Raw genomic sequence first — 23,566 nt, 5'->3', positions numbered from 1 at the left:
GCTGTGAGCGCCGGGCAGCTGGAGGGGGATGAGCTGGGGGGCTGCGGAGCCGGGCCCCTGCCAAGCCCCTGGGTTGGGTCTCTCCGGAAAGGGGCGTAAGGGGGGGCGGGAGGGGAGGCTGCAGGAGCTCAGAGGAACCCCGTTCTGGCTCTGGCAGCCACGAGGATCCCAGCAAGAAGCCGCTCCCCCGGGCAGGGGTGCCCTGACTGCCCCCGACTTGCCCCCACTCCACCCCAGCCACTGCCCCCCACGCCTGAGCCTCCTGCCCCATGCAAGGCAGCTGATTTATGCGGGGGGAGGGGGGCAGCTGACATGCTGGTGGCTCTTTGCCCAGGTACGTTGGTCAGTTCTGGCTCCGTCTCAGGCCGGCCACCTGCCGCCGGGCACTGCCAGGCCTGCACCCCGCCAAGGCTGCAGAGGCAGCGGCCCCTGCTGGCCCCACAGGGATTCAGCGGGAGAGGCTGAATGCAGGCTGCTCCCATCCCACCCCAGCCTGGTGCCTTTCATAGGGGCGGGAGGCAGGCAGGACACCCGCCCGGCTGTGAGCAGCTCCGGCTGCAAGGGGCCTCCCCCAAAAGGGAGATCTCTGTGGTATGGCCATGGGGGGGGTGCCCCCTTCCCCACACACCCCCTGCCCAGGCAACGCTGCCATGTTTGGCATGCCCAGCAGGGCCCCGTGCGGCAGCACAGTGCGTACCCCCCAATCCTGCACCCCATCGCCAGAGGATGAGACTCTGCCCGCTAGTAGAACAGAGAAGGTTTATTGCTTCTCCAGGACGCAGCGCAGCACAGACGTGATGTGGTTACAGGAGTCAGGGGCTGGCAGCCTCAGACCCCTTGGGGCAGGGGGGCACAGGCCCCTCCCCCGACTCTCAGCACTGTCTGGTCTCATGGTTTTCCAGCCAAAAACTGCCCAGGCCCTGCCCCCCATCGTCCGTCTCCACCTCCCTCCCTGTCTCTCCCCCTGGGAAGAGCCTTATCTGCTCAGACTGGGACTAGGCCTGAGGGCCACTCCACATGTGGGAGAGTCGGTGGGAATCGCACAGCGCAGGGCAACCCCCAGTTACAGAGCAGACAGCCCCCCACTATGTCACACTCTGTACACTGAGCACTTGGACCAGTCCCAAGAGAGATTCACATGCCCTGCAGTGGATCAGAGCACCCATCGCCTGGTTCTAGGGGCAGTGCACCTCCACACAGGCCCCAGCGTCCACAACATTTATTCTGCACACGGTGGGGAAAATTCGAGGGAGCAGCGAGCCTCCGGGCAGCTCTGCCCCTTGCTGCAGAGCAACGTACGCGGTGTGGGGAAAAGCCAGCCCCCGCTCCCGAGACAGCACGGGAGTCAACAGCACTAGGCCGCTGGTAGAATCCTGCCGGCAACCTCGCGCCCTTGGCAGGCGGATGAGTTCACAGGGAGGGACACAGCCCTGCGGGGCCTGGGCTGAGCAGGGACAGCGGCCCCGCGGGCAGGGCAATGTTTTCACTGCAGCCATACCCCCAGGAAGGCGAGTTTAACACCACACACCCCAAGCTCTGGCAGCTGCATGGGCACAGCCTGCCCACAGGCTTACCCGGCCCGGGCCCACCCGCAGTCCTTGTGCTGGGATACAGCAGTCAGAGCAAAGGGCACGCTCCAAGGCAAATTCAATCCATTGTGGGAAGGGGCCATTGCTAGGGGGGGCTGGTCTGAAGCCAGACTTACCGGGCGAGCACAGTCCCAGCAACGGGCATCGTGAGGCAAGAGCCGCCCGCCGCCAGCCTGAGGCAGGAACGTACATCGACTTACTGCAGCTTGCTGCGGAGTTTGAATTTTCACCGGCGCCAAGAACTCCCACAAAAGCCCCCTCCTCCCCCCACCCACTGTGCATTTAACACCCGGGGGGGTGGGGGAGGCTGCTAGGAAGCCACGAGGCACACAGCAGTGAATCCGGCTAGTGTCTCTTTAATGCTTGTTCAATACATGTGCCAAGCCATAACATCATGTGTGCAACATCGTGGCATGAGTGTCGGTGCCTAAACCAGCAACCACCCCCTAGGCCAGGGCGCAAAGGCACAAGGGGGTGGGAAAACCCACTTCACCCCTCCCCCCGCCCCATTCTGAGCCATGAGAAAGTGGGGCAACCTCACTTTAAAAACAGCTTCTAGCTAAGAATATATAAAGCACTAAAGGTGAAACATTCCACCCCCGCCCCCCAACCACAAATCCCCAAGACGCACAGTACAATACAATCAACAGTAAAAAGGCCTCGAGCCCAGCCAGGCGAGTGCCCAGAGCAGGGTGAAACCTTCCCCGGTGGATACGAGGTGGGGATGAAAGTTGCAGGAGGGTCTCTGCCAAGCCGCTCGCCCGGGGAGGCTCTTGTGCCTCAGTGGCAATCGGATAAATAAGAAATGTGTGTGGGAACAGCTTGGGGGGAGGGAGTTTCCTTCCTTCATGTGTTTTTTTAAAAAAAAAGTTACAAACACCCCCCCCCCCCCCGAAAACCAGGTAAGTTGCAATCTTACCCAACAGGTTAGTGTCACGTCCTCTCCCCAGACTTGTTCTTCAAGAAGAGTTAGAAGCAGAAACGCTGGAATGTGGCCGGCGAGTCGGCCGGGCTGGGCCCCCACCTGGGTCCGGTGGCAGGGTGTGCAGAAGAGGGACGACAGACTTTAGGAGTCAGTTTTGACAGAGGGATTGGAGGAGGGGGTGGGATGATGGGACTGCGACCTCTGCTTCCTTCCCCAGCCCTCGCTGCTCCCGGGGAGCCCGTGGCCAATGGAAACAGCCTGCCACGCTTGACCACGGTTACAGCACCATCAGAGCTGCTGAAGTGTGAGGGGGTGGGGGTGGGGCTGGGGGCCAGTCCAACTCCCTCACCCCAGCCTGGGCTGTGCTGGCATAGGGGTGGGGGGGCAGCTCCATACCCCCACCCAGGGAGAGCCCCTTCGAAGCTGCACTACCTGTAGAAGGCAGACAGCCACGAGCCTGCTCCAGCCTCCCCCCAACCCAGGCCAAGGTTTGGAGCTTCTCTTGCGCCCCCACAGCCCACTCCCCTACCCACCCACCCCAGCAGCTTCTTCTGGGATGCCTCATGGCTATGCTCACAGATCCCCTCTCCCCACCCCACCGCCAGGGCCTCACCCAGGACTTGGGGCTTCCCGGGCTGAGGGCCCCACACCACCCCCAGTCTGGCAGGAGGGAGCTCTCAGCTGATAGGAAGACGGGGGGCAGGATGGTGCAGCAGGGCCCTGCTGACGGGCTAAGAGAGCAGCCCGAGGCAGGGGGGGAAGGGGCCGAGCGGGAGAGGCCACATGAGCAGGCATAGGGACAGCTGCAACTGTGGTGCCTCTAGGCCACACATGGCCCAGGACAGCCCGGCCCACCCTTGATCTGGGGCAAGGAGACGTGTCTAGCTGGGAAGTGGAGCAACGGCCAGTTAGGACTTTGCTGCTGTGGCCCCAAACTGACTCAGAGCAGCCAGGGGAGAGGCAGGTCGCTTGGAAACAGCTCCCCACCGCCGCTGGCCAAGGTGCCCCAACACCCCTGGGCATGCAGCTTGCAGGCTCGTTTCACTGGGGACTCCAGCAGGCAGCCACACAAGGGCAACAACTAGAAGCCACCAGACTGGAGCCAGCTCTGGGGGGCCACGCTGCAGCACCTGCCCAGGGTGAGGTACCAGGTGCACAGGGCTGACCCTGCCCCCCACCTAGGGCAGACTGGAGAAGAGGGCCAGGCCTGCCCCCCCCAGAGGCTTCGGGGGGGAGGGGCTGGAGTGGGAGATGAGCAGCCACTATGCCCCGGCACACCAGCTCCACTGGACGAGACACAGAACCCAACTCCACGCCTCAGCCAGATGCTGCCAATCCAGGAGCCAGGCCCCCTCCCCGTAGGGACACAAAGCAAGAGACCGGGCCCTGTGTGCATGCAACAGCCAGCTGGTGAGCGCGTGTGGCGCACAGGACGGGAGAGACCATGTTCAGTGTGACCCTGTCCAGAGGAAGTCCTGTCCCGCTGCAGGGAGCTGGCCACAGAGGGCCTCTTCCCATCACGCGTGGCCAGCGTGGCCTCAGCCGGTCCTGCAGGGGGAGCCCTCGCCCTTGGGTGCGACGTGCGAGGGCCTGGCTGAAGGCTGCCTTCAGAACTCCACTTTGCACGCCGGGAAGGTCTCGTCCTGCATGGCCACCGTGCTGTTGCTGCCCAGCACCGTGATGCCCAGCTCCTGCTGGCGGTCGTGGGTTTCCTGGTACCACTCGTGCATCACTAGCGAGTCGAAGGTCGGGATCAGGGTCACCTGAGCAGAGCAATTGGGGAGTCATGCAAGGCAGCAGGGGCGAGCGGCCTGCCCTCAGCCCTCCGGCAGCCCCCCTGCTGAGCCCACACCCCAACCCCTCACACCGGGGACTCTGGCGGTCTGGCCGGTGGGGGGAGCAGGTTCTCCCTGCAGGAGTAGCCAGCGGAGCAGCATGCCCGGCTCTGCCTGCTCAGCCATGAAGCTGAAAGTCCCCCCTTCCTCCCCCCACCTCCAGGGTTCTGAGCTGGAGCATGGTCACCCGCGCCCCCCACCCCGGTGTGGTGCTGACCCCCACCTGGACATCACTCGCCCACTGGTGTTTGCCAGCCAGCAGCGCATCCAGGATGGGGCGCATGACGCCCTCCTTGATGTGGTCGTCCCCGCTGATGACGTAGCAGAGGGAGCGGACCCGCCGGAAGAACTCCTCGTCCACCGTCCTAGCGCTCCAGGAGCTGGGGATGTAGGCCAGGTCCAGGTAGATGGGCGGCCCGGGAGCAGCCTTGGAGCCTGGAATGACAAGGCGAGATGGGAGACTCAGGGCAGGGCCCGGGCTCCGGCCAGGAACAGACCCGGTGCCGAGCACCTGCCACCAGTTGGCCCTCCAGGGGAGTCTCCCGGGACCCTGGCAAGGGCCGGCCGCTTGGCACATGGGTCCCAGGTTCTCGTGCATGCAGCCCCTACGTGCTCAGCCAGGCCTGGAGCCAGGACTCAGCCTCGTCTCTGCTGGAGCGTGAGATTTAACCCAGCATTGGCTGCGCAGGGCCTGGGTTACCTGCTCCCGGGGCTGTCGGGCAGGGGGGGCTTTGGGCGCTTTGCAAGAGGCTCTTCTGAAATCCCCTCGGCAGTGGCCCGGATTACGCAGGGCTTGGGCTCCGCACTGCTCATGAACAGCCGGGAGCCCCTATGCCTAGGGCAGGGGTCTCCAGCCAGTCGGTCAGGGGGATCTCCTGGTCCAGAGCACTCGGATGGCGCAGCTCCCGAGCCCCTGCCTGCCCCGGCCCCACACCGCCCCACCCCGCCCGCTGCCACTGGGGCGAACAGGCAGTGCTGGCGGGGCAGTGTGTGGAGCTATGTGGGGCCGGGGCAGACAGGCAGCCTGCTTCAGCCTCACTGTGCTGCATCCGGGAGCTGCCCACGGTAAGTGCTGCCCACCAGGGAGCTGCAGCTCAGAGCCCTCCTGCTCCCCACCCTGCCCCAGGATAAACTCGAACGCCTCCGCCCCAGCCCAGAGCCCCCTCCCCCCATGGAAGGGAGAGCGCGTGAGCCAGGACAGGTAGATCCCAGGTCACAATGCAAAAGGGGAGACCTTGGGCCCCCAACAGGCTGGACAGCACTGGGCCCCTGGATCCCCCAGGCCACAGCTGGCCAAGGCCCCCTTGCTGCCAGTCCCACTGCCTCAACTCAGCCACAGCAGCCAGGGCAGGCCAGCCCCATCTCCAGGCACCACGAGCCACTCCCCTCTGCCAGGCTCCATATCCCCGTCCCCCCGCTGCTGGCTGAGAGGAGCTGGACTCTGCCCCCCGCCCTGCGCCCAGTACCTGCGGGAGATGATCGGCCAGCTCCCGAGAGCGGCCGGGCCCCAGCGCTGCGGCTCGTGAACGACGCTCTGGAGTCTCCGCCGGCCCCGAGGCGTGGGCCCTTCTCCGGGGGGGCGCCCTTGGCCAGCGTCCTGGCCTTGTCTGCCGCGCCCACGGGGCCTCTGGCTCTGCCGCCCATGGGGGCGTGTTTGGGGGCTTCGGCCTTGTGGGACGCGGGGGCCGAGCCCAGGCGGGAGGGAGTCCGCTTCCCCGTGCTGGCCGACTCCTTCTTCCCACCCCGGGCCTGCTCCGGGGCCAGGGCCTCTGGATCCACCATGCAGATGCCAGGCTGGGCGGGGAGGGGGCAAGGGTCCTTCAGGGGCCCCAGGGGAGGGTCCCTGGCCCGGGCAGAGGCCCTGGGCAGATGCTCCGACTCCTCGTCCGAGTCCAGCCCGCCGTCGGCCGTGCTGGAGGGGCAGTCCTCGGCAGCGGGAGGGACGTCCGAGTCGGACAGCGTGGGGAGGGACTCGCTGGCCGAGGTGGGAGGGGTCTCCTCGGCCTGTGGCGGCTGCAGCCGGCGGCCCTGGCTCCTCTGGCCTCTCCGCTGGGCCAGGGGCTTGGCCAGCTCTTGGGAGAGGTCGCTGTCGTTGGACAGGTCCCGGGGGCTGACGTTGAGGGAGGGGGAGCGCTCGGACTTGGGGTGCTCGAACTCGCAGGGTGACACCAGGCAGAGGTCCACGTCGTGGGGGGAGTCAGAGCGGCGCCGGGGCCAGCGCAGCCCGTCCTCGCCGTCCAGCCGCTGGGCGTGGTGGCAGGGCCGGACGGGCAGGGACAACCCGCCTTTGCCCGGGGGGCCGTCGGGCTCCGGGGTCAGCCCGCTGGCCCGCGGCTGGTTCAGCTCCTCCTGGGGCGACTCGCTCACTGGGGGCAGCACCTGCTCGAAGGAGACCGAGAGCGACTCGTCCACCTCGGTGGAGTGGGGGGAGCCCACCTCGGCCGGCAGGGAGGGGGTGGTGATGGAGGGCGACACGTCGGGGAGCTCGTCCTTGAAGGGGCTGAGGGACAGGCAGCCCGCCTGCTTCTCCTGGGAGGAGCTGGAGCTGTCGTGGGAGGAACGAGGCCCCTCCGGCCGCCAGGAACTGAACTGCTTGTTGTCATTGGGGCAGGTGGCCAGATCCTCCACCGGGGACTGGTGGAAGGGCGTGTGCCCGGCGCTGGCAGGCCCCGAGCTGGAGGGAGACATCATCTCCAGGGTCTTCTCCTCGGAGCTGCCGCACGGGTCCTCGGCTCCCTCCGGGCAGTGGTTGAGCAGCCCCGTGGGCGTCAGGTCGAAGTCCACGCTGCGGTCGCTCTTGGGGGTCTTGGCGAGGGGCGAAGGGGGCCAGACGGCCTTCAGGGGGCTGGTCTCCAGGTAGCGGAAGCGCTGCGGGCTGTCCGGCTCCTCCGGGTCGAGGCCGTTCTCCTGGCAGTCCGCGGGCCCCCGCCCCGCACAGCCCTGGACGCCGGCGTGCGGCCCGGCCTCCCCGTTCTCCAGCGGGGACGGCTCCAGCTCGCTCTCCGCCGTGGTGATCCCCTCGTCGGTCGACTCCTCCTTCCCCCCGGCCTTGGCACCCGCCCACGCTGCCTCCAGGGACAGCGACTTGGAGCCTTCTGACGCGCCAGCCTCGGGGCTCGGGGGCTTCTTGCCGGCCGCACCTGCCTCCTTGGCCGCCTTGGCCTTGGGCCTGTCCGCTTCCTTCTTGAGAGGGGGTTTCTTCAGGCTGCCTGCCCTGGGGGCCAGCTTGCGGGGCTCTGGCCCAGGCGGTTTGCGGGCAGGCGTCTTGGTGGCCTTCCCCTCAGCGGCATCCTTCCGCGGCAGCTCCACTCTCCCCTCCCTCTTCACAGCCTTCCCCTCCGCACTGTCCTCCTTCCTCAGGGGCCTCTCCTCCTTGGACACGGCTTTCTCCTTGCTCAGCTTGGGCCTCCCGTCCCGTTTGAGCTTCTCACCGGAAGGGTCTGGCTTGGCTCTGGTCTCCTTGGCCCTCTCCTCCTCCGGCCCCGCCTTGACCCCCTCCCCCAGCCCTCTGGCCTTTTCCTTGGGCGCTGGCTTCGCCTCCCTCTTCTCCGCCTTGAGGGCTTTCTCCTTGGGAGCCGGGGACACGGCATCCGCCAGGCTCAGCTTGGAGGCCGACCGGAGGCTCTCCTTGGAGGCCGACTTGAGGCTCTCCTTGCTTTCTGCCCTCTTCTGCGCCAGTTGCTTCTCCGCTCGGGGGGTGGCCAGGCCCTTCAAGTCCTTCTCCGTGACCACCGGGCGCTTCAAGAACTCCAGGTGCTTCACCTTCTCCAGCCCCTCCAGGACCCTGCCCTGCGGGGTGCAGCCCGGGAACAGAACCCGGATGATCTTCTCCAGGGGGCTGGCGGGATGCCAGACCAGCAGGGCGCAGACGGAGGTCAGGCACTGCAGGGGCAGCGCCTGCTCGCTGGGGCGGCTCTTGGCAGGCCAGTGCTGCAGCAGGAACTCCAGCTCCTTGCTGCCCCGCACCGGGTTGAGCACGTACATGTCCAGTCTGCCCACGCCCATCTTCTGGAACAGCACCATGGGCTCCACCTTGGCGCCACCGTCCCCGCAGAGCGGGCTGGGTCGGATGCCCAGCTTCTCCAGGTAGCGCAGGGTCAGGCTGGCTTCGTCGCAGCTCTTCAGCACCCGGGAGTCGCCCTCGATGTCCTTCAGCTTCTCGGAGGCGTTGAGGAACACGACTCCCAGCTCGGGGGAGATGAGGTTCTTCACCCAGTCCCCGTTGCTCTGAGAGCCCTGCGAGGAAGGCTCCTCCTCCAGCTCGGCCACCTTCCTCTGGAGCAGGCTGTTGACCCCCGGCAGGCTGTCGGTGCCGACGTGGGTCACCAGGACGGAGTCGATCCGGTCCAGGTGCCGCACCAGCTTCCAGAAAGAGGATTTGGGGTTGGAGCCCCCGTTCACCAGGACGTTGAAGCCGTTGACAGCAAAGAAGGCCGCGTCCCCTCTCCCGCCCGGGAAGACGTAGCAGCAGGGCTTGGAGAGCTTCAGGAAGCCCACCATGGTCGGGGGCTCCAGCAGGTCGAAGGGGGACTGTGGCTCGAGGGACTCCGAGAGGTACTCCACGAACTCCTGCAGCCCCTCCATCTCCGGCAGCACGCCGCCCGGGTTGAACCGCAGCTCGATGAAGTCCTGGAGGTTGTACTGCTCCAGGCTGGAGTCCTGCCACTCCCCAAAGTCAGGGCAGCTGACAGTCAGGCTGGCCTTGGCCGAAGGGTCTGCAGAGCTCAGCATCTCACCGACCTAGAGAGACAAGCCACAGTTAGAGGCCTACAGAGCGTGAGCTAGGAGGGAGGGCCGAAAGAATTGGGCTGGTTTACTCTGGAAAAAAGATGGAGCAGGACATGAGAGCAGCTTTCAAGTGTGACAAGGAGAGAGAAAAATTGTTCCCCTTGGCCTCTGATGGCAAGCCAAGGAGCAATGGGCTTAAACCGCAGCCAGGGAGGTTTAGGTTGGACATTAGGAAACGTTTCTTAAGGCTAAGTGTAGACTACAAACTGGTATCGGAAAAAGGTACGCAAGTTGTGCTCTGCAATTTGCGAACCTTTTTCCGATCCTTTTGTCTGAAGAGGCTTTTCAAAATTTGGCCCCTCTACACTGGGCCAAATTTCGGAAAAGCCTCCTCTTTTGGAAGATCCCTTCTTCCTTGTGGCATGAGGAAGACAGGGCTTCTGAAAGAGCATGTCTGCTCTTCCGCAAAAACCACAGAAGAGCGAACAACTCCGCAGTCTAGACATACCCTCACCGTTGGAGGTGGGGGTGGGGGTGTGAAACGCTGGAATAAGTTGCCTTGGGAGGGTGTGGAACCTCCACCCCTGGAGAGACTGAAGAGCTGGTGGTTGGATGGGCATCTCTCAGGGACGGTCTAGACAGCGCCGGGTCCGGGCATGAGGGCAGGGGGCGACTTGTTGACCTCTCGAGGTCCCTTCCAGATCTAGTGTTCTGTGATCAGCAGCACACGCGGCAAGGGCTGCTGAGCCGAGCCAGGACTCCAGCCAGGCCACTGCAGGGGCTAGGCAGCCGCTCCGTCTGACCAGGATTTAGGGACAAGATCCCAGAGCAGAGCCAGCCGCAGGCCAGGCCCACACCGCCCTCATTCACCAGCACAGGGAAGGCTGCTGTCCCACGGCACCGCAGCATCGCTGGGCCCATCGCTTCCCCGTCGCCCAGGTGAGTCTCCGAGCTGAGACCTTCCCCTTTGCTTCCCGGGAAGGTGTCCCACGAACCCAGAAGCAGCAGCCTCTGCCCAGGCCTCCAGTTGCCCCCCCCCCCCCCCTTCCTAGCAGGCCAGCTTCACAGCTGGGGCAATTTGGGGCCTGCTCCCTGATGGGGGAGGGCAGGCCACTGCTGAGCAAGACCATGCTCGGGCGGCCACATGGGCCGGGCCAGGCCTGGCCTGGGGAGCGGGTCTGGGGCTGCTGGGGAAGGGAAGCCTTTGCCATGCCCGGCAAGGGGCATTTCGGGGTGCGGCATGAAGCCAAACCCCAGCTCCAGAGACAACGGCTCCGTCAGCCCCACTGGACAGAGCGACTCGGCCAAGGCTGCGCTGCTGGGGCCTGGAGCCGCAGTCAGCGGGCCTCACCCCCGAACCCCAGCTGGGTTGGCCTAAGGGGCTGGGGTCCCGAGCCACATTCGCTGCTGACAGCCTGTGGCAGAGGAGGCGCGGGTCTGAACCGGACAGCCAAGAGCTGAGCCAGGCTCCCAGCCCCCGATTCCCAGTGCAGACAGGGCGGCTAACCGCAGCCCCTTCCTATCACAGCTTTGCTCAGAGCCTCAATCCCAGCCCCACAGCCCCCCGCCCTGACAGAGCGGGGCAGGTGGAGCCAAGCCCCGGGGACGGCCACGTGCAGCCGCAGCCGGGTTTGAACCCTGGTCCTCCGTGGGCATCTCCCCCAACCTGCAGGGAGCCAGAGCCGCCTGAAGGCGTTGTCTGGGCCCGGTCTGAGAGCTGCTGGGGGGGTGCAGAGGCAGGGCCCCAGGACACACCTCTTTGTCCGTGAAGATCTGGATGAAGTCCCGCAGAGAGAAGCAGCCGGTCTGCAGCATCAGCTCCCCCGTCTCCTCCACGCAGGGGCCAGCGAACACCAGCAGCTTGTGCTGGGACACGTCCGTGATCAGGTTCCGCAGCTGGGGACCGAGAAGAGTTCAGCTCCACCGCCCCCGCGGCCCGCCATCCAGGCCTGCGCGGCTCCAGGGGATCTTGGCTGCCACCCGGAGCCGAGCACTGAGGGCCCGCCGTGCGGGGTGGGGAGACAGCAGGACACCCAGCCTGACGAGGGGGAAGAGGATTCAAGGGGAGCACCCCCACCCCCCGCAGGGAGCTCTTGTAGGCAATCGGACACTTCCTTGCCCCTCCCCCGGCTCCCAGCCCCCTCCCCACCCCTCACCTCATCACACAGGGACTTATCCGACGGGTTGAGCAGCACCAGGGTCTCCAGGACATCTCCCCGGTGGTGGAGGGTCCGCTGACCTGCCCGGGAACAAGAGGCTTTGGCATTCAGACTGGACCCCTGGGCACACCCGAGAGCTGCAGAGGGGAGCTACCCAGGGCACAGCGGACTCGGGCAGCGGCTAGAGGCCATGCACCGAGGAGCTGGGAGCAGGAGGGGAGCTGGCCGTGTGCCCCCCGACATGGCACAGCACCCCCCCAACGTACAACCCGGCCATGAGCAGGGAACCCCAGCAGCTCCATGCAGCTGTTCAGAGCATGCACAGCTCAGCTGTCTGAGCCACTCCCCCTGCCCAGGGCAGCACAGCATGGGGGCATTTCAGGGGGAACTGAGGCTAGCTAAGGTGACACCCGAGATGGCTGCTGGGGAGGGGCTGGCCTTGGTGCCAAGAGATCTGGGTCCCTTGCTCTGCCACAGGGTGCCAGCCATGAGGTGCCCAGTCCACGCCTCCACAGGGCAGCCTGAGCCAGAGGCCGAAAGGGACGTGGGCGAACAGAGCTCCTGCCAACACTCCACAATCCCAGCCAACACCAGAGGCACCGGATGGGATCACCGCGCCGGCAGCTTCTGCAGAACCCAGATACGCTGGAGAATTTGCCCCCACCCCATGGCAGAACCACTAACCGGGACACAAGCCCCGGCCATTCCCAGCCAAGGCCGGTCACTCCAGCAAGCGGCCGTCTGCCCAGGCAGGGGACCTGAGCCCCCACACAGACCCCGCTGCCGCCGGCCCCTTTCCCAGCCCCACTGCCGCTTCAGCCAGGCCGGGGGGGGGGGGGGGGGGGGGGGGGGGACACGCCGCAGGCCCCCGCTGGCTGGGAAGTGGAGCTGTGAGCCCAGCAGATCTGCCGAGCTGAAGGATGAGCCCCCCCCCCCCCCCCCCCACTTCCTTCCTGCCTCAGGAGAAGGAAGCAGAAGGGCTGACTCAGCCCAGCAGGGGGGACCCCCCCATTCTGCCCCCGATAAGGACGTGGCAGAGGAACCGGACAGGGATTGTTTTTCAGCCACAAACTCGGCGCTCCCTGAGCCCTCCGGCTGGAGTGGGACACGCTGCTGCCGTGCCAAGCGGCCGGGACCCTTTGCCTGGCTCTGCCAGGGCCCCGTGGGCACCCCCACCCGTTCTCAGGACCCGGCTGTGCTGGGTGCACATGGGGGAGGGGGAGAGAACGAACACTCACTACACTGATGGGACTGGGCCGGGGGGGGACACAGGCCAGGGTGTCTCAGCCAGCGAGAGCTGGGACCCACACACATCTCCTGGGCCATTACCCAGCCCCGTGAGCCCCAGAGGGCAGCCTGCTCCACACGGTGAGGCCCGGAGGCCCAGGGCAGCCGGATGATTCAGCCCAGCCAGTCCGGCGCTGCGCAGGGAACAGAGCCTGAGCTGGGTTGCCCAAGCTGCCTTCCCCTCAAGGGGGATCACAGGCCTGTGGAGAACAGGCCCACACAGGGCAGCCCCAGCCCTGCCCGCTGCAGTCAGAGGCACCGTTACGCCCACTGGCGTTCCCTGGCCCTCGCTCAGCAAGGCCAAAGGGGCAGACGCTGCCTTGTGAGGTGGGCAGCTCCCCACCCTCTTCCTCCCTCCCTCCCTACAGGCCTGGCTCACCGAGGCTGGCCAACGCCACCAGCTGTGCCTCTCCCAGACCCATTTTCCTCCCCAGGGGCAGGGCTAGGGCACAGCCCCATGCCCATCCAGACACGCCCCTCCCCACAGGTCCCAAAGCACAGAGGCTGGCCAGCCAAGTGCCCCCGTTCAGCCAACGCAGCTATTTGTGGGCGCTCACAGTCCGACGGGGCACGAGGAACCAGCCAGATCAACTCCAGCCGGCCCTAAGCCAAGATGGCGCCCGGCTCGGACGAGGCCTAGGAAGGGGACTGTGAGGCTGGCTATGAGGCAGCGCTCCCAGGTGGGGGGGGGCTCGCTAGCAGGACCCAGCCACACTACCCCCCCCCCCCCATCGTAACCTTGGCAGGGCAGCAAGTGGGCCATGCCGTGAGCACGGGGCCAGGCCACGGGACCTACCGGCCCCAGGCAGTCGGAGCCTTTCAGAGAGCAGGCAGGTCACAAGCCCGACGTTCTGGGGAGGCTGCCACTGGCCCCCGCCCCCAGACGGCCCTGCTGCCGCGAGGGCCGAGGTGCTGCCGAGAGCGAGAGCAGCAAAGCGGCTGAGAAAGGAGTCGGCTGGGAGCAGGCAGCCCAGCCCCCTAGCTGAGCCACCCTCGGTTCCCAGGGGGTCACGGGCTTTCTCCAGCGTTAGCTGGGAGCGGCCGTCGAGCGCCCGAGGGGATCCAGACAGGCTCTGTGCGCGCCGTGTGCCGGAGCAGGAGGGAACCGGCCCCACCGCGCTGCCAATGACCCGCCTGGGATGCGCCAGCTCACATGGCTTCTGCTCCGAGGCCCGCCCACAGCCCAGGGCCAGCAGGTCAGAGGCGCATCAGGGCACCAGCGAGCCCAGCGGTTCAGTGGCTCAAACCCAGACACCCAAGCAACTCACAGGCCTGACAAGGCCAGTTAGGGGTACACGCCCCCTCCAGGGGCCAGCTGACTGCAGGGCTGGGTGCCCTGGGGTCCCTGCCATTCAGAATGGGGGAGCTAGAGTGTTGGGGGGGCTAAGCCTCAAACCCACGTTCAACTCCCTGCTCTGCTAGAGACTGACCCTGGGCAGGCTGCTGCCTCGGTTTCCCCATCTCTACAAGAGGGGGCGTGACTTCCCTGCCTCAAGTCACGCAGGGACACAAGGCGGGGAGCTCAGGATCATTCCAGCAGCCCGGCCTCCCCGTGCCGGCGGCAGCTTCCCACCCAGCCGCCAATTCAGCACCAGCCGTCCTGGGGCCGCTATCCACACGGCCCCTGCCCAGCCCCCGTGAAACCAGGACAAGACCCTGAGCCAGGCTGAAAGCTGCCCCCGAGCAAAGCCTGATGGAGCACGCGGCCCAGGAGCAAGACACCCCATGTCACGAGGCCCTGGAGCGGCAGCTGGAGGCCCTGACTCCCTCGCTGCCAGCCACAGCCGCCTTTGAACCAGCAGCCTGGGGTCAGAGGCTTCAGATCCGGTTTCCAAGGCCCCAGCTGCCAGCCCCGGGCACAGAAGGGGCCTCTGAGCAGGGCTGCCCTAGTTTCCAAGAGGTCCTGGGGCTGGTTTGTTCACAGGGAAAGGAGCCGGGGAGGCCGGGCCAGAGAAGGCAGCTGCAGCCGCCTGGCTGGGAGGGAGAACGTCAGAGCAGCACTGTCTGCTCCGGCAGCAGGGAGCCCGTTTCATGGCTGGGAACGGTGAGGGCACCCCCAGCTGTGGCAGCAGCCCCAGAAGGGATCATGGGGCAGGAGCCAGTCCCCTTGACCCTGAGCAGGCCGGAGAGGCAGACGCGGGATACTTGCCCCAGAGGGCACGTCCTGCACCTTCCTCAGACACAGCCAGCCAGCCGCCACAAGGGACTGGATGCCGCGCTAGATGGGCTGAGGAAGGCCCCCTCGGATGCAGGACGAAGGCGTTTCTACCCTCCCGCAGCCACGCGCTTCTGGAGACAGGCCCACGAAACCTCCACGCACGCGGTCCAGCAAGAGACCCTGCTCTGGGCTGCAGGGACCCAAGTGCTCATCCCGGGCCGACAGCGAGGGTCCCACAAGCCACCTCTCCCGGCGCCGCAGCCACAGGCCAGCAAGGAGCAGAGCCAGGGACCCCGGCAGCTACCCCAGCCCCTTTCCCTCCAGGCCAGCAGCAGCCTGGAGCTCGGCTCCCCGCCAGCAGGGACGTGCCACAGCCCACCTGGATCACAAGGCAACATGGGCGCCAACATGCACTGCAGAGCGGGCCTGCTCCCAGGTGCGGGCTGGCAGGGGATTGATAGGCCTGGGCAGCAGACTCCCAGGGCCTCAAGGACAACCGGACTCACGGACCCCCTGTGAGCATCTGACATTGAGCCACCCTGGTCAGGTCTCCCCGGGCTTCACGCGAGGCAGACGGCCCATGGCGGCTGGAGGCAGGTTTCACCTCGGGACTAGCCAGAGCTGCTGCCAAACAGGGGTTGAACCCGGCCCAGCCAGAGAGCGAGGCTACCGGCTCAGGACCTTCTAAGCTCCCTGGAGATGGGCTCTGCTGTCAGGGCCCCCCCCCCCCCAATTGTGTCTGGGCCTAGGCATGGCAAACCCAACAGCTCACCCCCTGCAAGACAAGCCAAGAGCAGCCTGAAGCAAGGGACGGTCATGGCCTGTGACGTAGTGGGGGGAGCTGTCTGCTCTAACCCAGTGTGCTATGGGGGGGCCTTGCTAGTTGCTGGGCTTGGGCAGTGGGGGACCTCCACTGGCGGCTGTTTGTAGCACGGCCCAACAGGACAGCAGATGAGTCACTAGGCCTGGGTCTCACAACCTGTCCAACCAGTCGCCTCCCAGGGAGAGACACAAAGGGAAGAGGGCGGAGACCAACCCTGGTCCGGTGGGCAGGGATGGAAGAGAGTCAGTTTGTCTGGAATCATGGAGGAAGCAGCAGAGGCAACGGGCTGGGATTTAGGGGCCCAGTCTCCCCACCTCAAGGGGGGCTGAGGCATCCTAGCCTGGCCCTGTAGCTAGATTCCATCTGTGCTGTGCTGCATCCTTGGAGAAGCAATAAACTCCCTCAATCTTACTGGCTGGCGGAGTCTGTTCGTGCCACTGCGGGGGAACCCCAACGCATCATCACAGCCTGGGACAGCTGTGGTGTGGACCAGGAGATCCGGCTCAAGGCTAGATGCGGCAGTTGGGGGGCAGGGAGCAGCATGGCAGGCCCCAGCCTGGCTGCAAAGAGGCTGCCCCGCAAGGCGCGTGGAGAGGGCTCACGGCCCGGGAACGCCTGTTAGCGGCGCCCAGGAAGAATGAGCATTTGTCTGCTTGGAGAGGCCGGGGCAGAGGCATCAGCTGAAGGACGCGGCAAGTGACTCGGCACAAAGGCAGCTTTGTAGAGCTAGCTAAACGTTTGCCCAGCCCAGTAAAACACCATCAGGAAAGGGCAAGGCCCCGGTCGGCAGCCACCTAACTCCTCTCCCTCCCGCCCCCCAACCTCATGCAGCGGGAAGGATGGCGCTGCCTCTATTTCCAGCTCACTAGGTGTCCTGGCTCTCCCCCCTCCTCCCCGCAGCCTGGGCTAAGACAGACGCCGCAACACGAATTCAACTCCGCTAGGGCAGGGCGTGCACGGAGGGGGTCACACGAGGTTTCTGCAGATGCAGAGTGGAACACGCGCTCCCAGAAGCTGCTTCTGTCGCTGGATGTGTCTGGGCGCACGTTGCTCTCTGCTCCCGGTGGGCACAGCTAGTGCTGTGCCCAAGGCAACCAGCATGGGCCTGCAGCCAGTGACTGGGGGGGTTGGACAACCCCTCCCAGCACAGCCCCCCAAAAACCAGAACGAAGGGGACCAGGCCAATGCACCCCCTGCCTCCCAGGGAGCAGCCAGCCTAAACACAGCAGAGAGGAGATGCTCAGATATTGCAGAAAGGGGGCCTGGGGTACCCTGGACGGGTTACTTCCAACAGCAGGTGGCCGTCTGAAACCCACTTCTCCGCCCCATGCTCACAGATGGCAGGGCAGACAGAGCCAAGCTGCCGCCTGACTCCACCCCTCATGCAGTGAGCTGGCCTTGGAGCAGGGCAAGTTCTGGGCCAATCAGGTGGGAATTGCTCCCTCCAGCCCCCGGGGGCAGGGCCCGCTCTTCCCAGCACACACGGGCAGGACAAGCTGTGCCCTGGGAGCCCCTGCCTGAAAGCAGCATCAGGCAGGCTGGCTCCACCTCCAACAAGGTGCCAGGCCCGGGGGACCAGGGAAAGCTGCCTCCACCCCATTGCAGCTGGCAGCTCCTCCAGGCAGAGGGCGGGGAACCCCTGGGAGGGGCTGCCTGGGCAGAGGCGGAGGGAAGAGGCGGAGGGCCCTCACCTTTCACGATGCTGGAGAAGGTGGCCGAGTGGCGCGACACAAAGAGCTTCAGCTGCTCGTCTAGGTTGCAGGAGGCGAGGTCGATGTCCCAGCAGCGGATCCCTGGGGAGAGAGAACGATCAGCACCCCCAGCTCCGGGAGGGGCACGGAGCCCACGCCAGGCCCACAGCCACCGATCAGGTAAATTCACCCTCAGGTGCTTCAGTCCCCGCCCCCGTGGCACAGGGCAGCTGCCTTGGCACAGGGGGAGCGACCCGTCTGCATGGAGGGGTCACCCCCGGGACTGGGCGTGAGCCTCACTAGAGAGGGGGCTCATGTGCCAGCTGGCAAGGCGGATTCCGCCCCAGCAGCATGGACAGTGGGCCCTGGGGAGATTAATGGGGCAACCTGCAGCCACCCCAGGAGAGCCGGCCCTGCCCCAGGAGCTGTCATGGGGCCCCCTTCCCCAGGAAGGATGGACTAGCCTGGGAAGGAGACTCAGGACCAGTGGATGGGGATGGGTCAGCAGGGACCCCCACTGGGGGGGTCTGCTCTTGCTGTCCTCCCCCTGCAGGAGTTCCTCCATCCCAGGCTCGGCAGGGTAACAAACTGCATCCAGCAGAAAGATCTGAAAAGCCGCCGCAGGCCCCCGCAGCAGCCTCAGACAGCAGGGTACGCGGCACCCAGCCCGCTGCCTCGCAGGGCTCCACACACCCCAGGCCGGGCGCACGGTGCCCCGCCCAGCGAGAGGCTGGGGGTGCCAGCAACACAGAGCACACAGGCTGTCGGTAAGGGGGGCACGTGACACCGCACCGCCAGCCCCCCGGGAGCGGCTCGCAGGCAGGGCTGGTGCTAATCCCTGCTGAGAGACGCCTGCGCACCAGGCTGCAGCGCATGCAGCACAACAGCGGGGAGCACACCGCCCTGGCAATCCCAGCTGCAAGCGCCTGCCCCCACGGGCAGCACAGCCACAGTGGCCCTGACGGCCTGCATGAAACCGCCCCCCTGCAGCCTTGTGCCCACTCCGCCCCAGCCCCCGTGCCAGCGGGAGCCTTCCCCAGCAGGGCCCGGGCCTCACCTGGCAAGTGCCCTGCCCCACAGGCACGACCCCCACACACGAGCAGCTTCTGGAGACATGGGAGGGCCTTCGCTAGAACCCACCCCGACAGCTGCCTCTTCACACCGCTGCCCCAGCCCAGACAAGCAGCGGCTCGGCGGGTACCACGCACTGTTTGGGAACATGCCAGAGGACTGATGCTCCCTTGCTCGCTCCCAGGGGACCTGTTACATCTCTTGGCGCCCATCCCCCTGTACGAGCCGCTAGCACTGGCCCGTGCCAACCCAAGCCGAGATGCACTGGCAGGGCAGCTTCGGGAAGCTGGCGCGGCACCGGCTGTGGCTAAGGAGCGCCCACCCGTAGCCATCTCTTCACCTGCCTTTAGGGTCGCTGACTGGGCTGGCACCGGCCTGGCACAACAAAGGCAGGTTACACAAGGCGCCAGAGCCCTGTCACTCCAGAACCGGCTCTAGCGGTTTGCAGGGACTCTGTCCCCAGGCATCCCCAGACTCCCCCGTTTCAAGCGGCCCACAGGCTGGGCCAGCAGCCATATGGCAGGGACCCCCCTGTGCGCCTCCCCCCGACCTGCCCGGCCTGCCCATCTCTACTCCCCCAATTCCTTGCTTTGTAGGGCCGGGTCTCAGCCAGCCTCATTGGCCGAGGAGGCAGAACACACACGTCTCCAGCCAAACTCCAAGCAGAGCCTGCTGGGACGGCATCCGGCCCAAGACTCACACCCCCAGCGCCGTTACACAGCAAAGGGGAGAGGGCTCCACTGGTACGTCAACTCAGCCAGCTTGCCGGGAACCCCCCGCCCCCAAACACTGCAACAACAGCCGGGTGCGGCAGGAACTGTCGCCCCCTCGGCTGTACACAACACTCGGACTACAATCCCCTTGGGGCTCACTTCCTGTTTGGTGTCAGGACACAGGCCTGCATGACAGGGCAGTGTGTCAGCCGGAGGCTGAGCTCATCACGGGGCCCTGGAGAACGGAAAGTAACAGACACAGCAAGACAGATAAGAACAGAGCCAGCGCTAACAGTGTCACCCGGGCTTCTAACTGAAGAGCCCTCACCCCCACCCCAAGTCAGAGCTACTGGCTGCAGGACAGCTCTGTACCCTTGGCACAGGACACCATGCTAGCCGGGAGCAGCATCAATGCTTACGAGATCAGGCCCCAGCCCCCGAGCCTATCCTGCTCCTTTTGCCCTCAGTCTCATAAAAAGTCCGTTAGATCATTGATCCATTACACTGAGGGGAAACTGAGGCACTGCCGTGCTGTGACATACACTTAGGGGTGTGAGGGTCAGTTCCTGGCAAAGCCCAGCTCCCAGGCCCCTTCTTCTAGCGTGATGCACCCCACAAATACACACAAGCCCCTTCAGTGTGGGAACAGAACCCCCCAGGGATGACTGAGCGAGGATGGTCAGGCCGTTGCTCGTGTGGGTCGGAGACCGGACCCCAGACTCCATGGCCATTAGGGCAGCTGTGAGGTGTGGGTTGGACGCCAGGCGAGGGAGGGCCCAGCACGGTGGGGGGGACCGGGTCCCCAGAACGCCCACCCAGGGCATTACAGCCCGCGGAGTCAGCATCTGCATGAGCCATAGGGCACCGGGGCCCTACGCACCCAATGGCAGGGCCCCCAGCCCCTGGGCGGAGCATTTCCTAGAGGCTGGGACACAAGCTGCTCACAAACGAACCTTGGCCCCAGCCAAGTAACATCCTTCTCTGGCTCGACGAGTAAAGGTCAGACGGGGTGAGGGGTCAGCTCTGCTCTAGGCACCGGCTCCAGCCCTCCACTCCTGGGAAGCCAGCTCGAGGACAGTGAGACCACCCCTCACTGCCCTTCGTCCGGGGCTCCCAGAACCATCCATGCTTGCAGAGTGGCTCCTCTGGGAAAGGAAGCCAGCCGCATTCCCCCTCCGGCTCATGCACCTCGGTACAGCTGCACACGCCCTCCAGCCCGGACGGCGCATGGAAATCGTCACAACTGGACTTCCGCCTCCTCTTACGAGCTTCCAGTGGTGAGCACCAGCAGCCTCCGCAACAGCCCTCGAAACGAACAGAGCAGCTCACGCCTCGGTTACTCCACAAGCTCCCTTTGGCGATACGTTCCGGTTCCTCTGCTGCCATGGCTGCCTATGGCTCCACGCCCTCCGGGCTCTGCTCTCGTGCAAGAGGTCTGTCCATGCACCCCACGAGCACTGGCTGGCAAATGCCCCCTGCGGAGAACAGCCATTCCTCACGTCTGGCTAGACACGCCTGCCTTGCGCAGGATGCTACCCGAGGCGGGCTCGGAGTGTCTTTGAAGGCAGATGTGCCTTCAGCTACCGAGTGCATTACAGGTGCCCTGATATTCCCCATCAGACAGGTGCACGCTTGCTTCCCCGGAGGCACGCACCTTGCAGGAGTGACTCAGCCACGCAAGCCTCCGCTAGACGGACGAGCATTCCCTCCGGCTAAGGAGCGCGGCTGCCTTCCCAGGTTTCTCTTCAAGTGGCAGCACGTACGGCCGTCAGCTGCATTTGAAACAGTGTTCAGAAAGCCGACAGCCGCTGCGTATCTATGCGCTCCCCTTGGCCTCTCCAGTAGCCAGATGGACGCCGTTCAGGGCGTATGGTATCTGTTCATTCCTGTGCTACTCTGGCTGGTCACACTAGCTAACTGGGCTCCTCTCCCCATTCCAGGAGAGCAGCCTGCTCCCTACAGAGCTGATCCAGCAGCTACTAATGCTTCAGGAATTCCAACCCCAGACCCCCGTAGAGTCACTGCCGCGATTACAGGAAAGCAGCTTGCTTCACTCCCATCTCTAGTCCACGGGAAACAGGCTCCTGGCGGAGATTTACAAGCCGGCTTAGCAGGCAGGGCTCTTGCTCATCGCATGATCCGCTGGGGCAGCCAACAGAGAATGAATCCATCGGGCTGTCTCCCTTCCACCATCCCCCAGGAGGTGGCATGGTTAACACGCCTTCTAATCAAAGGGAGATGGTGCAAGAAAGATTAGGGCATTGGGGGGCGGGGGGGAAGAAGATGCAGAGTTGCACAAACCTTGCTCAACGTGCTCTCCCGAACAAGTAACCAGCCTGCAAAGGCTAAAACAGTTACTTATTTCAGGCCTTGAAAAGCACCTTCCGCTGGGCGAGAGTCGCTCACAGCTCCTCACAGCCCCAGGAGGGACAGCGCTTACGGCAGAACCAGGCTAAGAACACAGAATCCTGCTGCCATCCAGCACGGAGGCTGGAATTGCCTCCACTTTCAGACTTCCCATTCCAGGCTAAGGTTTCAATCTCAGGTCCATTAGCAACACAAAGCACAGATGCTCAGCAGGCCCTGGGAGGAAGCTATGAGGCAGGCTTAATTACAGCCCAGCCCTTCCCAGTTTCAGCTGTCTGTTTCCTCAACTGAGGCTGACCAGCCAAGGCAGAGCGCAGCTCCAGCTCCCTTTGCCATGCCAGACAGCTCTCCTGAGGCCCAGCGCCGGCCAGCTGCCCCATCCATCATGTCCGATTCTTCCCAGTCCCGCTCCCCCGCCCTGGTTTCTTGAGTTGGAAACAGGTCCCAGAGTAACAAAGCAAACCCCCCAACCTTCCCCAGCGCTAACAGGGCCACAGGCCTCTCTGCACGGGGTGTCCAGGTGCCAGCAGAAGCCTGGAGGGGGAAAGGATGGAGTTGCCCACATGCCAGGAGGGCACTAAGCAATGCAACAGTGCAGAACCCACACAAACACCATGACCGCCCCCAAGAGGACTCCCTTTAAACCTAAGCAATAACAGGGGGTGGGATGTGGCACTAACACACCACAAGAGGTCTTCACATACCCGTCCTACCTCCTGGGACGCAGAAAGGAAAGGAGTGTGGCGCTTCAATGAGGCCAGGGCATGGCTCCGTCTGGGGGGACCCTCTTGCAAGTATGTAGACAAATGCAGAAGGGAATCAGCCCAGGCATCGGAGCACGCGGATGCCGAGGGGCAAGTGTAACACCCAGGACAGGGCACCAGCACGCAGGAGAGGGAGCACAGTAACCCCGGGGGAAGCAGGGTGCAGACCCCAACGCTAACACGGGCAGTGGAAGACCAATAAGTACAGTACGACCGCAGCCTCGTTCCCTGGCACACAGGGGAGCCCCAGGAAAAGGGGAGTGCCTGGACACAGGAACGGCATGACCTCCCAGAGCCGTGCCCTACTTCATGGGGGAGCCCAAGGAAAGTGGGGGTGCCCTGGACACAGGCGCTGCATGCACTGGTGGGGGAGAGAGTGGGGGGGTGCACTGGACAGGTACAAGCAGGGCCATGAATGGACCCGGGCTGTCGGGGGGGGGACTCAGTGAAGGAGGGAGCAGAACGCCCAGGGGGGCAAAATGAGCGGGGGGGGCAGCTGGAGGAACGGGGAGGGGGCAGGGAGCAATGCGAGGGAGGGGGCGCTGGGGGGGGTCCCGGGGCTGAGGGGGGGCGGGGTCCCGGGGGGGTCCCGGGGCTGAGGGGGGGCGGGGTCCCGGGGCTGAGGGGGGGCGGGGTCCAGGGGGGGCGGGGTCCCGGGGCTGAGGGGGGGGCGGGGTCCCGCGGGGGGGTCCCGGGGCTGAGGGGGGGGCGGGGTCCCGCGGGGGGGGTCCCGGGGCTGAGGGGGGGGCGGGGTCCCGCGGGGGGGGTCCCGGGGCTGAGGGGGGGCGGGGCCCCGGGGGGTCTCACCTCGCTCCAGCGCGGCCAGCGCGGCGCCCCGCAGGCCGGGCCGGTGGCAGCCCCCCCCCACGATGACCAGCAGCGAGTAGCGGCGGGGCCCGGGGGGCTCGCGGGGCGGCGCCTCCCCCCGGCTCGCGCGCTCCGCGGCTCGCGCCGCCGCCGCCGCCGCCATCTTCCGGCCGGGCTCCGTCCCGCGCGACGTGCGCCCGTTGGGCCGGCCTCGCTTTACGTCCGCGCGCCGAAACCCCGCCCCGCTGATGTCATGGCCGGCCAATCAGAGGCCAGGGCGCGGGGCTGGGCGGGGCGGGGCGGGGTTCTTAAAGGGGCGGGGCTGGGCGGGGCTACTTAGAGGGGCTCAGGAGACAGGGAGGTTTTGGGGGGGGTACCAGGGGTGTGGGGGGGTCAGGGGGTATTTGGGGGTACCAGGGCTGGAGGGGGTCAGGGGTGGGGGGGTCTGGGGGTACCAGGGGTGGGGAGGTCAGGGGGTACTGGGGGGTACCAGGGGTGGGGGGTACCAGGTGGGGGGGGTCAGGGGGTACTGGGGGAACCAGGGGTGGGGGGGTTCAGGGGTGGGTGGTTCAGGGGGCATTGTGTGAGGTTATTAGGGTCTCACATTTGCTGGGATTATCAGGGCTTCAGGGTACTTGGTATCAGGGAT

At 65.6% G+C, this 23,566-nt stretch overlaps 1 protein-coding gene across 1 annotated transcript; it reads right to left on the bottom strand.

Moving 5' to 3' along the window:
* Positions 1 to 1,929: 1,929 nt before the first annotated feature.
* MAP1S (microtubule associated protein 1S) lies at positions 1,930 to 23,109 on the bottom strand. The gene is made up of 7 exons (XM_075902749.1): positions 22,918 to 23,109; positions 17,196 to 17,297; positions 11,234 to 11,316; positions 10,833 to 10,973; positions 5,816 to 9,089; positions 4,573 to 4,784; positions 1,930 to 4,277 (listed from the first exon to the last, which is right to left on the bottom strand). The coding sequence occupies exons 1-7, from the start codon at positions 23,078 to 23,080 to the stop codon at positions 4,122 to 4,124; spliced, it is 4,131 nt and encodes a 1,376-aa protein (XP_075758864.1). The 5' UTR covers positions 23,081 to 23,109; the 3' UTR covers positions 1,930 to 4,121.
* Positions 23,110 to 23,566: the final 457 nt, after the last annotated feature.

Source organism: Pelodiscus sinensis, chromosome 19, assembly GCF_049634645.1.
Source record: "Pelodiscus sinensis isolate JC-2024 chromosome 19, ASM4963464v1, whole genome shotgun sequence".
In the NCBI taxonomy this organism is placed as follows: domain Eukaryota; kingdom Metazoa; phylum Chordata; order Testudines; family Trionychidae; genus Pelodiscus; species Pelodiscus sinensis.
This window is presented reverse-complemented; position numbering and strand designations above follow the sequence as displayed.